General features: G+C 36.3%; 1 protein-coding gene across 10 annotated transcripts in view; it reads right to left on the bottom strand.

The window, feature by feature from the left end:
* Nucleotides 1-15,617, bottom strand: part of LOC101158397 (poly(rC)-binding protein 3) — a 137,210-nt gene that overhangs the window by 37,480 nt on the left and 84,113 nt on the right. For all 10 annotated transcript variants that reach the window (XM_020712820.1, XM_011489554.2, XM_023950555.1 and 7 more), the window contains 5 exons: nucleotides 7,680-7,836; nucleotides 5,413-5,436; nucleotides 5,287-5,319; nucleotides 4,295-4,411; nucleotides 3,960-4,091 (listed from right to left, as the gene is read on the bottom strand). In XM_020712820.1, the coding sequence (XP_020568479.1) occupies nucleotides 3,960-4,091; nucleotides 4,295-4,411; nucleotides 5,287-5,319; nucleotides 5,413-5,436; nucleotides 7,680-7,754 (381 nt within the window). In that variant the 5' untranslated portion in view covers nucleotides 7,755-7,836. The remainder of the gene's footprint in view (nucleotides 1-3,959; nucleotides 4,092-4,294; nucleotides 4,412-5,286; nucleotides 5,320-5,412; nucleotides 5,437-7,679; nucleotides 7,837-15,617) is intronic.

Below are 15,617 nucleotides of genomic sequence, written 5' to 3'. Positions count from 1 at the left end.
CTTGTCTGCTTTTGTTCTGTTTTTTTCCCGGATGTTGTTGCTCACTTGAATCAGTAGACTCTGAAGGACTAAAAAAAACCTCTAAATCAGCAGATAGTAAGGTAGGTGTCATGGTTTGAGTTTGTTTTGTCTTGGGTTTTGTTCTATTTCTTGTTCTGTCATGTTTGGTTCTGTTTCCTGTTTTCTTTTGAAAGGTGTTCTGTGTTGTCATGTTCCTGAGTTTTACTTCCTTGTCCCTATCTGTCCTGATCATGTTCACCTGTGTCTTGTCTGCCCTGTTTGTATATGAGTCTTGTCTCTGCCTTCCTCTTGTGCTGGTCCATTAACGTCTTCATGCCTCTTCGTCCCAGACTGTCTTTTCCATGTTTCACGCCACGCCACAGTGAGTTTTGTTTTGTTTTGTGATCCTGCTCTGCAGCGCCTTTTGTTTGTCCTATTAAACCCTCTGGTCTTGGAACCGTTTGCCTCCCGCCTCTGCATCTGGGTCCTACCTGCTCTCGAGCCCCCCTCACCGTGACAGTAGGTCTATTCCTGGCCGTAGAAGAAGAAATAGCGAGTTCTGTTGTAAACAAACAAAGCTGCGGCATAGAGTGAGATGATCTTCTAAACGTGCTTTTATTGTTGTGGTTATGTGCCTGTTATAATTTTTAAATATATGAGGCCAGTTCTTTATTCTTGGCAGAACTGACTGGGAAGAAGAGTTAGGATTAGGATACGTGCTTTATGACAGGAATGAACAACATTTAGCCTTGGGTGCAGTTAAAATTCATTCAGTCAATGCCGCAATGTGCATCCTGGCTGCACGTAGATATGTGGAAATAACACCAACTTTTATTTTGTCTGGACATGACTGGTAACACACATCCACCTTATTGTTTACATGGCTTCTAAGGACTGCGCGGCATTTCTGCATTGAAAGCGGCCTCTGCCAGTTCCCACACCGCTCCTCTGCTCGGAGACACAGTTCTCCCGGGAGACACGGTTCTCCTGACTTCGGCAGCTCGCTCACGCAGGGCAGCCACACAGACTGCGGTCTGAAGCCTCCTCCAGATCGCATAACGTAACAAAGCACCCTCCCCTGCCCGCAAACACCAAGCTAGATGATGAAATGGCTGAATATCTCAGCTCCCGGCTCTCTGACAACCCATACCAAGGCAGCGTGCTTCAATGGTGGAAGTTCAACAAAGACCGCTTCCCAGCGCTATCAAAGCTGGCACGTTTTATCTTTAGTATCTTTAGTGTCATAGTGCCTTTAGTATCTGTGGGCGCATCTTGGAAGAGGGACTCACAGGATTGGGACCGCAGTCATCCAGCAACATTCTCTTCCTCTACAGCAATATTGAAAAGTGATTCATTTGTTAAATTCATTTGTTAACGTTGTTTATTTTATGTTATTTATTAATGTTGTTTTTTTGATCACAGCCCCTCATTGCAAAGAGGCGTTATGATGCCAGTGTTATTGAGCAGGCTGCCTAAGTTTGAATATTTTTCTTCTTATTTGTATTTTTCAAACAGAAGACCTGCAACATTTGGCTAATAAATGTAAAACTGCTGTTTTTCATTCAGCGTATTTTAACATATTGTGTATTTTTTTTGAAAAGAAGTCTATTTTCATCAAGTTTTTCATAAAAACAGAATTATATTTGAATGTATTTTGTGTTTAGGGTTGAGCAGTTGTGTTATTACAGAATGTTCTGTCATGGTAACATACAAACCTCTGCATAAACTGTAAAATAGGACAGTTGTCAGCTTTATCAAGCAACTTTGAATGTGCAGGGACAGTATAAAGTCCCATTCATGTCTTAAGTCCACATAAAGCACTTTTTTTTCCAATAGTAGATCCGACCAACTTCATCTGCGAATCTTACACTCGTCTGTGAGAAATGTGCTTCCCCTCTGAGAGTAGCATGCATTTTGGCTTTAGAATTGTTTGAAAAGGTTTCAAAATAGGTGCACTTGAGTGGTGTACGGCTACAAAAGACATTATAGAAACAAAACTGATGACAAAAATGCTAAAATAGTAAAGCAGATGTGTTATCTATTGATATTGATCCTGTTAATATTTACTGTTTATCTACTGTATTTTCCGAACTATAAGGGGACCACATTTTTAGGCACACTGTCAATGAATGAATGAATGGTCTTTTCCAAACTTGCATCATATATGAGGCACACCAAACTATAATGTGCATGGTAAATACTTGATTTTAATTGGCTGCTGGGTGTGGATTAAAAAGTATGTTTTATCAAACAGTCATTGAAAGTGCTCTGCTGTACGCTGTGGTGTGCTGGTGCGGCACAAGCAAGAGAAACCTTACCCGATTAAGCAAGATCATCAAGAGGGCTAGCTCTGTTGTGGGACTGAAGCTGGCCACAGTGGAGAAGGTGGCCAAACAACGGACATTGTCCAGATTTTGGGCACCTATCTATCGATCTGTCGGTCGGTCGGCCAGTCGGTCACATAGCTTAAACATTCTATACCACTGCGCTAGCTTCTTTAACCCTTGTGCTATCTTAGATGACCTCACCTCTTTGACGTGTTCTCCCTACCATGACAAAGTTGGATAAAGGTGGAAAGATTTCATGTAATCCATGGACACCAGTGAAGATCACAAATCATTGAAGAAAAAAGTTTCAGAGCCCTGTCTAGTGGGTCTAGATGACCCAACTCCCAATGTTAAAGTGCCTAGGATAGCACAAGGGTTACAACAACCTTTTGCTTCATCATCTGGACAAAAACAAGCAGTAGGAGGTAAATTTTCTCTCTGAACTGATGCTTTTTTTAACCAATATTGACGATCAGCATATATATGGCTTTCCTTTGCTGCTGCAGTCTAAGTCGGTGCTGTTTGATGGCACAAACTTTTAAAGCAAAAAAATAGTTTCTGAAAGCAAATATTTAATAATTTAATTTGCTACTTAGAAAGTTTTGTTTGCAGAGTGTTCAAATATATATCACGTTATAGTTAACATGTTAAATGATGATGATGTTAGCTGATGTTGATGATGTTAGCTGATGATGATGATGATGATGTTAGCTGATGATGTTAGCTGATGTTGATGTTAGCTAAGCTGACATCCATCATGGATAACCCCTCCCACCCCCTACACCAAACTGTAGAGGCGCTGACCAGCTCCTTCAGCACAAGACTGTTGCACCCTCAGTGTAAGAAGGAGCGCTACCGCAGTTCATTCCTCCCCACAGCCATCAGACTGTACAACACCGTGTCAAAGTGACACTCCACGGTCCCAGGGGTGTTTTTCTGTTTAGTCATTGATTCATTTACTTTTGTTGTAGTTGTTGTTTTTCAATTTTTTAAATTGTTTTTTGTTCCTGAACAGTTGTTTGTTTTTGTTTTTGGTGTGAACTTCATTAGTTATTTCTGTATTTTGAAAAGAATTGTAATGTTTTTTTACAGTTTACATGTTTTGCAGACCGCATGTTTTTTACACTTTTGCAGTTGTATTTATTTAATATTTAATATTCATTTTTTTATTTAATAAGAATCTAATTTTTGATAATAATTTTTCATAATAATTTTAGTAATATTTTTAATTATCTAATATAAATGTCATTTGTGATGTCCTTTATTGATGTTATATTATATAGATTATTTCTGAATGTCGTGTTGCTGCCACAGAAATGAAATTTCCCCATTGTGGGATTAATAAAGTCATCTATCTATCTATCTATCTAAAAATACACATTATCCCACATTGCTACACACTTCGACATCAGAAGCACAACCAGAATTAATCCATTTCTAAGGCCCTCTGGATTTGAAGGTGCACTTTTGTTTTTTGAAAAAAATGTGGGCTTCAAGTGGGCTTTATAGTGCAGAAAATACTGTAACTAAAGCATTTTCTCCACATTTGTAATTTACATTTATCATTGTTGCTTTAAATAGGAAGGAGAAATAAACATTAAATGTAAACTTTTTATAACAAGCTTGAAATACTTCTCTCATCTCTTTGATTTTGGAGCCTCCTTTCCCGATAAGGGAGCCACACTGGCTGGCTGGCACAACAAGTCTTAAGGTTACAGGAGGCTTGCTGGTTGCTGGGCTGTTACTCATGGAATTGATTATGTCCTAAAACACAACAACACACATTGTTTTGCTTGAGTGATGAGACTCCAACCAATAATGAACTTCAGTTAGGTTGAATAAAAGTATCATTATGAATCATTATAGGCGAAAAAAGTATAAACAAAATATTTTTTTCAAACATTTGGAAGGAATAACTTTAAAGAAGTTGTTCCTTCCACATATACCTTCAAGGATGACAATCATACCTCTTCAAATTTGTAGGCAATCATAGCAAAAGCCTTGAAGATTGTGTCTGTTGGTCCAGTGATGGTAACAATCCTCTCTGGACAATTTCCTTCTGAAATATTGATCCGTGCTCCACTCTGTGGAGGAAAGCATGCATGTTCTTGCGTGATCAAGACAATTAAATGTCATATCTATACTTTCTATTTGTCATCAAACCTTGTGATGGCCTCTTTTTGGAAAAAATCAAATTTCACAATCCTGCATGGTCTTTTCTTAGGATTGTTTTTTGTGTTGTTGCATATTGCGCAATACTTTCTAAGAATGTTCCAGGCTGTGGTTTCTACTGCATCAACTTCAGCTGGATTGCAGCCTTGCCGGAGCACAGGCCACCACAAAGCCTAACAAACCTGTGTGTAGGGTATAGTCCTGGGAAACACAACTCGGAATATTTTCCCCCCAAATCAAAATTGGGATATAGCTGTCCGGACTCCAATTTTTAAATTTTTTTTTTTTATTGTTTAAAAAAAACCTTAGCTATCGAGCACGACATCCTTAAATCAAGAGATGATTTTACCTCTTTTCCAATATCTGAACGTGATTTAACGTGATTTTATCACAGTAATTTCCGTTTCTACAGTAAAAAAAATCAGCTCATACTAAACCATATTTCACTGTATGGAATAAAATCACAAAAAACTGCATTAATATTTATAATGCAATAGTATTACTACATATATGTACAAGCAGCAAGCTACAAGCTAAAAGTTTCCTGGTGGCACCTTCACTGCTCTCTGTGTGTTCACTTTCGCTAAAAGTATTTTTAAAGTGAAAGTGTTGTTGGCACAGTGGTGTAATAAATCACAACAAACCTAAAGAAAAGGGTGGTGTAAATATAAGTCAAAACATCATAAAATCAATTTATTTTTGAATAGATGCTAATTTAGAAAACTTTTTTTAAGAGAATACATTCATTTATGTAAAGACAGGAATGAAACTTTCACTTAAAACGTACCTCTTCTCTCATTTTTTTCACTGTTTCTCCTTTCTGGAAAAATAGCAAAACAATACTACATTTACATTTTTAAAAAGGGGAGAAAATTTAACATGCAGGGGTAGGGTAAATAAATAAAACACTTACCTTACCGATTATACTTCCAACTTCCTACAATGAAAACAGAAAGATTTAGAGGAAGGGAAAATCTACTTGAAGTTTCATAATAGAAGTCAATTCAGAGCTGCTTATGCAAGTTCTGAAACAGAATTCCACATTGATTCCTCCTTTAAGAAAGAAAGTATGAAGAAGTTTTTAAAAGGAGAACCTGTTGCTATGTTCACACAGGTCTTGAAAATGCGAAAGACGGCATGAAAAGTCAAACACGCGGTCATTGAACATCAGTTGAACTTTGACCAATTAGGGACTCAGATTTGGTAGTGATGTATGGGTAGCATCCTTTTCAAAACACGGCACAAACAATCATCTGAAAATGAATAATGGAGGAGAATTTTTTATTTCTTTGAATTCAATCCAGTTTTTTTCTTGCATAAGTTAGATATATCTGTGTGATTTTTTATTGTATTGTCTACACAAATTAAATCAAATTAAATCAAAATTTGTAGATTGTCCCCCACCGAAATTATATGACAACAGGTCAAATATATTATATTGCAATAGATCTGTGAAAGAAAAAACCTGAAGCAAGATTCTTACGATTATCATCTCTTTGATATTTAAGCCTCTTTCAACTGCGATTACATGCGCTAGTATTGAGTAGAGACAGACCTGTGTGAATACCATATAAAGCGTGTACAAAAACCCATGTTCAGTGCCTTCTTGAACGCGCTACAAAAGCTAGATGTGTCCATAGCTTAACATGCTTCAGCTAGAGAAAAAAAAACACATATCAATTAAAGGAAACATGTCTAAGTACATTCAAACTATTAGTACAGAAAAAGTTGATTTGAATGCTCTGACAAACAATGTTTTGCTTTAGGGGTCTTGTGTTGAAAAGAGACAGATCCAGCACGGAAGGAGGGATTGGAAGAAGGGACTGAATCTCACTGCCAAAGGCCTCCCCCGTGACAGTGGTGGCAAAGGTCTTGCCTGGCAGCACAAATGCTGCAACATTCATCAGCAGGAGCAGCTGGTGGACTCACTTGTAATGGACCAAAAGTCAGCACAAGCCAACTGAGCAAAGCTGATGTCAAAAGAGAGTCTCAACTTGTTGGGATGGTGAAACTAAGTAACTGATGTTCTAATATGAGTTCCACTCTTGCACATGTTTTAAGGAAGGGGAACCGCCCAGCTCGGTCTTGGTGTGAAATGCTAAAGCTGTACAAATCTCACGAATCTGGCTCCAGGCATTTTCTTTCAGAGCTCTATTATGAAATGTGACAGTCTTGGTATTTCTGTTCTTTTTAACTTATTTTGTCACACAAATTTATCCCAAAAGTGCGAATTATACTCTGAAGGCGACCTTTAGTCAGAGAAATATTGGTAGTTGCCAAACTCATTTACCTGATTGTTTTTCCATAATTCCATTTTAACATTAACCCATTTGTTGAAATAAATAGAGTAAACATTTTATTAAAATGTGTTAAGAATTGATCCAACTCACCACAAGTTAAAAAAAATTAGTAGAATGAACAGGATATTTTTAAGAACCTTGAAAACATTCTCAGAATACTCGATGACTGTTTCTGAGAATATTTCAGTGCTTCTATATATGCCTTGGGAAATCTAAAAACATGAAAGGCAGACATGAACACATTAAGCAGTGAAGAAAACATGGCAGACAGCATCTTTCTGTGTGAGGGGAGTGTGTTCTCTGGAAGACCTCTGACCTCAGGAAAGTTTGTCTGTTTAACCATTGGACAGAGTGCTGAAACTAAAACTGAACATTTGGAAAGAAAAAAAAGTTAATTTATTTTACTTTTGCTATTTAGTTTGATAACTACTTAAACATTTATTTTGAGTTCCAAAAGAATGTCAAATTTTAAGATTATCTGATTTTCAAAAAATATTGAGCAAGCTAGTGGAAGTTTGAATGTTTTGAATTTTGCTAAATAAATCAAACTACAGAAAAGGCAGAATTTCATGTTTTTGATTGCAAATTAATATTTGCAATATTTGTGTACATGTCCATTTTCTCTCTGAAAATCTAAATTTAATTTCAAGTACCTGACTCAGTCCATGCACCATCTACATCCTCTTTCAAATAATACACTTTGCATTAGTTTAGAAAAACAAAACAGTTTTTTTCTTTGTTTTTGAAATAAAAAAGTATATCAAAAAATTGGGAATAGTAACTGTAAATAACATGCAAACTTTAATAAAGGGGGATGATCCTCATGCTTTTAAAAACAGAATAAGTTGTACATTATCTAGAATGTTGTTTATCTGCTTACTTTTCCATGCATAAGGAGACGTATGGTGAGTGTGACATTGAGGCCTCCTTCTGACTGGACTTTGGTGGACTCCATGGTGAGGATTGTGAGAGCCGTCCTGTGAAGGGAGTTTTTCAAAAGCAGGAGGAGAATATCTGTCTTCCACCCAGCCAGTCACCTGAAAAAAAAAAATCCAGATCACAGAAAAATGTCTATTAACACTCAACAGCGTATCTAGAAACACGGTTAAAGGGCCAATGTCATACAAAATATTCATGCATACCGACCCCATGCACAGGCACTTTCTCTGTGGAGCTAGCAGTGATCGACTAAACTCTTTTCTTTGATATGCACGATATGCCAATCCATTTTTGCACAAGTTTGGATGTTGTTTGTTTTTTTAGGTGAAAAGCAGACACACTGTAGAGGCTGACTCTTTGACATCATGAAATCATCACGACACCCACACGGATCGAAAGACGGAGCCTCAGAGATTGAGTCTTCTTCTGGAAAAGAACTCAAAAACTGTGTTGTTTTGTGTGCCAAAGGTAATATATTAATATATACATGGATATTGTTTACTATAAAAAGCTTAAGAAAAGTATGGTATAGGCCCCTTAAAGCTGCGTACCATTCCAGGTGTTTGCGTGTGATGTCACTCTGATTTCCTCGCCTTGTATTTGGCCAAAAATTAAAAAAAAAATGTTCCAGCTCTTAATTTGAAATCCCTACCACAGTCTGCTGTATGGCACACTGTTAACATCCTGCTTTATACACTCTAACAAATGATTCATGGGGTTAGTATGTAGAACTTAAAAAAAACAAAATTTTAAGCACAAATATTTAAGTTTGCTCGATAAAGTTATAATAGTAAGTTGTTAACTTATTTAAAGAAGTGAGTTGAACTCAAATTGTATTAAAGTGGTCAGAACTTAATATATTGCACATTTTTAACCATCAATTTTGTGTTCACTCAACAACAACAAAATATTAAGTTGGTGAAACTTGATTTTATGTTGAGCATTCTTAAAAAGCTAGTGCAACAACACCGGAAAGACAGGCCACGCCTTCGAGGAGAAACGGAGCAAGCACGAAGCAGCTCAATGAAGGACTGTCCTCTCTGGTAAGTTCTCATTTTTAAAATTTGTTTTTGGCCAATCTAATTAAAAAAAAATATTATCTTTCAACTGTGTCGCAAGAGGTGCAGGAAGAAAACACCTAACTACAGCTGCCATGATGTTGTTTTCTTGCTAACGTCGACTTTTAGCTAGCAACTGAATTCATAGGGTGCTGGGGGGGGGACTATGTTATATTTTAACAAGACTATAACCAAGTATTCTGTGTCATTTTGGTCTCAAGTTCAACTGAATAAACGGCAAGAATAAACTGCCTTCTCGCAGAGTTTTTCTGACATGTTGTCTCACTGTTGCAAACACACAACGTTAGCATTTGAATATTCCTGGCGGGAGAAACACTAACGGCTTTGTCTGCGTCAGGTGTCGCAAATACAGCTCGGTGGGGTTATTTATCCAGTTCTGGTGTTATTTGCCTGTAAGAGAGAGACATTTTGTAAGTTTGAATGTTTTACTTCACTCTGTTAATCAGTTTCCTCTTAAGATTAACTGCATAATGAGTCATATCTGGAACATTGCTTTTCTGTAGGTTAAATATTTACAGTTTATTTGTTCTCCAACTAAGGCAGCTATATCAGTGATACATTATACATTTTTAGCAGATAGAAAACGTTTATCGAGAAAGTCCAGCTCCTCCCTTATCCGCACCTTTCCTGCAAACCCTAATTTTATCTTAAAACATAGACGAATATATTTGGCAAGAAAGTTTACTCACTTGAAAAAAGGAAAAATAAGGAAGGATCATTCTTGAACAGTTGGAAAATTGTTGTTCTGTTTTTACTCTTCACCCCAGCTTTAGTTGGAAATACATTTTTTACCCTATAGTTTAGCATTTAAAAAGCTGCTCCAAGTTTTATTTTAAGGTTTTTTGTCTCCTTTGTAAACCAGTTTAAATAAAATGTTAACCGTTTTTATTTTTGTAAACAGTTTTCTTATAGTTTTTCAGGTCTAACCTGTAATCCTAATTATCAACAGTGATGTTTATGTAAATTAATTTAAGAATAAGAACCACCAGTCAGTAATGTCAGAGACATATGGCATGCTCTTTTTAGTGCTGCTCATGGAAATATTTTACTTAAAGCATTTACTGTGTAGATGAATGTACAAAAGTGAATTGTAACTTTTCATGTTTTACTTATTTCTAAACAGATTAATGAAGGATTTAAACGCATCACCACTATGGGGGCAACATCCATGACAAAAGTAGACCATTACTCTTCAAAAATAATGTCCCTGGTTTCCACAAGAGGAGGAGCCACAAAAATGGACTTTCAGCATATTAAGACTATGGTGGAAGAGGTAAAAACATGTTAGTTGCCACTTGACACTGTAAGTTTTAATCAGTTCATACACATTAAGTCTTCCTCTTCTCTCTACAGGATCATTCCATTGAAAGGAAAAGGGGGGCTGCTATTCATTCCTTGGTTGTCTACCTAAATGAAAAGGAAGAAGATCTTTTCAAAGAACTGGTGGTAGGTAGAGGACTTAAGACACCTTTTTCTTTGAAGTCCAAAGAAAAAGGGATCCCTTTTTCTTTGGACTTCAAACATTGTTTTTATTTTAAAATTATTTTTAGGATGAAGATGCTGATATCACCAGGGAAGTCTTGAAAATTTCCATCGCAAGACGGATTACACCAATTCATGCAGGAGTGGTGATCGAGGAAACAGAAGTCCTTGGAGACCTGGATGTACCCAGAGCCTGTACCTTGCTTATTGGACTGATATATGCCCTGAACATCAGTAAATCAAAAAGTCTAAAGAACACCTTGCAGGTCTTTCAGAAAGTTTTCTTTGAGCTTAATGCCCTGAAAGGGTGAAGAACTACTTGGCAGTAAGTGTTCTAAAACAGTGGTGTCAAACTTCATGCCCGGAGGGCCGACGTCCTGCTGGTTTTCCAGATCTTTCTGCATCATTTTCACCTAGTCTGGTGTGTCCAGCAAGAATGAGAAAAAAAGAGGACATTTGGAGGAAGTGAGAGCCTCAGTTTCTTTGTTTCCACCAACATCCTCTTTTCTGCCTCTGATTGGCTGAACACACGTGACCAGGTGATTAAAAGGAAGTACAACAAGGACACCTGGAAAACCAGCAGGGCATCAGCCCTTTTGCCTGGAATATTTACACCTGTGCTTTGAAATCTGTTATTGTGCTGTTAATTTTTTGTTGCAGATGTGCATGTAGCAGCTACACCTTTAAGCAGTTTCAATTGTAAGCCTAACAAAAATGTTTTATTTTTGACTTTTGAAGGTTTTATTTGTCACAGAAGTATTTCTTTTACTTTGTACAAAATGCAGGAGATTAAATATTGTTAGTCACTACCAATCTTTACATTCTTTTGAATCTTTAATTTTTGAGAAGCAACGAGAAATGAGTATTAAAGGCGGATTATCGTTTCTTAATTTTGTGAAGTATTGGATGGTGTATGTTTGAAAAATACTGTTTCTTTTCATAATAAACAATTGAAGCAAAAACGAGAATGGTGGAGTTGTCTCAACTGATTGAATTAAGTTTAGAATGCTGAAAGAATTAAGGTAACAAATTGTATGGACTTTTTTGAGTAAAAGTAAAAGAAAACAAATAAGTTGAATTAGCTTAAATTCAATAACTTGCTAACTTAAATTCACCAGAAGCTTTTACTTAAAAATAAAAAATAATTTGTGTTTGTGGGACAAAATAAAATTGAGTTAATCAAACTCAAAAAGTCAAATTTAATTTACTCAATACTGACTAGAGTTGGGATAACTCAAAAAGATCAATGCAAATTGTTACCTCAATTGTTTAAAGTTGGCCCAGTGTATTTTTCTTTAGAGTGTATGGAAGCGTTTCTGTAGCATAATTAAAAAAAAAAGTCAATACCAGAAATGCTTTTTCATTTTCAAATTGAAGCTGCATTTGTTGACTCAAAATTAAAATGAAAAATCAATCAGCCAAACCGCTTTTTTTTTCCTCTTCTTCAACACTGATCATTCTGTCACTTAATTGAAAGAAAATAAAGAAAATGGTATTTGACATTTTTTTTTCAAAAAGTTCTCTAGTAAATGTGTTGCAAAATTCAATTCGAAATGTCTAATTTGACAATTAAAATGGATTAACAGAAATGCTTTTTCTATATAACATTGCACATACTGTGACACGATTAGAGCGAAAATGCAAAGAGGGGACTGCATTTTCTTTTTCACATCCACCATGCGAAAAGTGTAGCATAATTCACTTCCAGTCAGCATTTGCAGGAGGGAGGTGGAGCGATGACGTCAGTGCTCACTGTTCTACTGCGCTGTTAGCCCTACCGGCAAACAGTGTTCCAAGATTGGGCGGTTTAGGTTCTAGATTTGCGGGTAAAATTGGCTTTGGGCGGGTAGGCATAATTTGGGCGATTTTAGAGTCGATTCTGCGTTTTTTTATTTTTTCATGGTAATGTAGTAGCAGACTACGTTAGGCTGTGTGGCTGTTGGAGTTCTGCTAAGCTTCTAAGCACTGGAGCTTCGTGAAGGCATCAGGCTGTGTGTTGGGGGAGCTACCAGCTAATGTTTTTACCTGGATCACTACATGGAGCGGTGTCTGTGTTTATCTCACTTAATGTAATTCTTCCACACACTTTAAAACACACCATGAATATGTAAAAATACATTTAAAAACACATAAAATAGAACATTAAGGTTTTTTTTAACATTCTCTAGCATAATTTGTGTAGAGAATCTCTTGTAGTTGTTTGTTCTAGGCTTCTATAATGTGAGCCTGACAGCAGCAGCATGGCATGTACCACTTTTTCTGCAAGAAAAGCTTTAATTGCATGGTACAAAGATAAATAGTAGAGTGGCCTACAATTTTGATCTGCTAAAGTCATGTCTTCAATAAATCCCTGCCATTTTTAAATGTTAGGAGCTAACATTTAGCTTTAGTGCAAGTAATACATTAAAAATGTTTATCTTCTTGAATGTTTATGTTTAGTTTCCAAAAACACACTAACATGTTTTTGTCAGCCTAAATATCCCAGCCTGATACACAGTATTTTGCTGTTCTTATCCTCAGCTAACATTAGGTAGCTAAAGGAAGTGGGACATTTTACTTATGGTGGAATAATTTATTCAGTTCTTAATTTTACCTGTCTAAAACATAAATAAATGAAACATTTCAAACTGAAAGACAATACAGCTTTATGCTTCCATGGGCAGTTGAGCAATGGTACTAAATAAATGGTCTTTGTGCATTAGCACCCGTCTGTTATCATTAGCGTTATTCTAATTGACACATTAGTGGGGTCAGGGTTTGGGTTACACCCTAGTTTCCTTGTGATTGCTTTTTAATTGTAATTAGGTTCGGCTTAGATTTGGACCAACACAGGATGGCAGGACACTGATGCACAATAACCTAAAATATTAACATTCAAGCTAAAAGGCATGCATTGTGGAATTTTTGTCCTATACCTAATGAAATGCATGCAATAAAATGACATTTTGACCAAATGTTTTCATCTAGTTTTGTGCAAATTCAATATAAATCCAAATGTTAGTGAGTTAAAGATGGGTCTAATTCTATCCTCTTTAGAAAAATCTTATTGTATGACCTAGAGTTCAAATCAAAAATGTACTTGTGGGTGTTCAAGAAGGATGTTAGATGAATAGTGTGTTTGGATGAGACATTCAAGTCAATCTTTGTTGTTTTTTTTTAAATGCCATTTTATCTCTAACCTTCAAAAACCCTTACATTTATGTAATATTTGTATATTTTTTGTACATAATTTCATCTCAAAATTTTGCGGTGCTTTACACATCTGTTTAACTTTGCAGTTCATATGTTAAGAAATATTTTTGATAAAACTCAAATCAAACAAGCTTTATGCAAATAGAGCAATATATTCAGAAATATTTAGGTAGAACCAAAGCAAAATGAGCTTAAAAAAAAAAAAAAGAAACTTAATAATAACTGAAGTAGTAACTTAAAGGTATCACTTCTAAGCATATATATATAGATATAGATATAGATAAATCAGTTTGGTGCTCATAAATTTAAAATTATCACTTAATCACATGAAAACTAAATATTTACTGAGGAAACAGTATTAGGTGCAATAATTTGCTCAATATCTCATAAGTTTTTACAGGATAACAAATGTTATGGCACAAAATAGAATTTCAAATTTAATGAACCTTTTTTTTCTTCTTTATAGCCCTTTCAAAGATGAATAGCAGAGATCAGTTGACTGAGCAAACAAATTATAAAGAATGCCAGCAAGAAAAATGAAAATAAGCACACAGCAACAGAATGAGCTCTGCAAATAGCCCAATCTTGTTTTTTTAGGTTAAAATGCCCAGAGCATTGACTGAACTTTTTATTCACATTCAGCCTTTACAAACCATTTATCTATTAAATGTTGTATCAAAATATGTTACCCTGGATGACTTCTCTTTTTACAAGCTCTTTATCACATTCTTTTGTAAAACTAAAAAGAAAATAATTGTGTGAATTTCTGGGGTTATTTTTTTCAAATTCCCTTTATTTTTTAATTTGTGGTAATTAAGTGGAGAGACTATTACAAGAGTATAAATACAAGAAAAATATTTGGTTGCTCGATTATTGTGAAAGTATTTGCTTGATCAAACAAACAGAATTTCACATTTTTAGCTCAAACTACAGGACATTATGGACCCTTTAAGTTCCACAGGTTTATTAGAAATAGCCATGATCGAAATTTCCACACAAACTTTCAGTTTGACCCATTTTGATGCAAAAAGCAGCAAACCGACCCTTCCGTACCACTGTTATATCAACTGCTCCTACAGGCCCCTTGCAGTAACATCACACGTGTGCCAGTCCTGGATGAGGCCCGGGATGTGTCAAGTACGCTTTGTTTAGATGCATATGACGGGTAAAATATGCAACTGCTTTCTCTGCAGTTTGAGTATCTTTTACTTTAAAAATAAGGTTTTTTTTTTCTGGTTGAGTGAAATACAGGAAATGGTAAATGGTGTATACTTATAAAGTGCTTTTCTACCTACAAGGCACAAAGCACTTTACAGTCACAGACTGTAAAGCGCCAACCTAACACCAGAGGCAAGGTGGGGTTCAGTGTCTTGCCCAAGGACACTTCGACACATGGGTGTGCAACCTGCGAACCTGCAATATTATGATCATGGGTCGACCGCCCTATCGCTGCTCCACGGCCGCCCCTGCAAGGAAGCTTGCAGAGAAGGGATGCATAAAATATGCAGGGACAGCCTGGACACAAAAAGAGGTTATCTTTAATGTATATCAAAAAAAAATACCCAACATCGCTCTAGATCAGGGGTGTCAAACATACGTGTCCGGACTGCCAGGTGCTTTAGTCTGCCCCAGACATGAAGAGTAAAAATCAAAACGATGTTTAAAAAAGAAAGCACGTTTCTAGTCCATTCCTGTGGCGAGTTATGATTTTTTAAAGAAATAACCGAAATGCGCAATTCCACCATTAGGGGGAGCAAAGGAAAAGCAAAACAGGAGAAACAGCACATCTCTGCATGTGCCGAAAGCAAAGCCCTGTGTCTGGGTAGGCAATAGTTCAGTTGTGAGCCTCACCAATGTTACGTTGCTATAAGAATGATCAGTAGTGACACCCTAATGTCCAAAATGTTGGCAAAAAGAAAAAAAGGTTGAAGTGAAGTCCTGAGCTTTCCAGGAAAAATTGACAGTTTAATTTGTTCACAGAGCTGAATTCAAAACCTACATGCTTAGTATGTCATCAACAGGTCACAGTCCTCAGGGAATATAACTTTCAGCACCACAATGAGACTCACCATAGAGAAGAGTTTCACCATTTGCAGTTAAGAAAACACAAGATTTATCAACTATTA

The sequence above is a fragment of the Oryzias latipes genome, chromosome 21 (genome assembly GCF_002234675.1).
Source record: "Oryzias latipes chromosome 21, ASM223467v1".
Classification (NCBI taxonomy): Eukaryota; Metazoa; Chordata; class Actinopteri; order Beloniformes; family Adrianichthyidae; genus Oryzias; species Oryzias latipes.
This window is presented reverse-complemented; position numbering and strand designations above follow the sequence as displayed.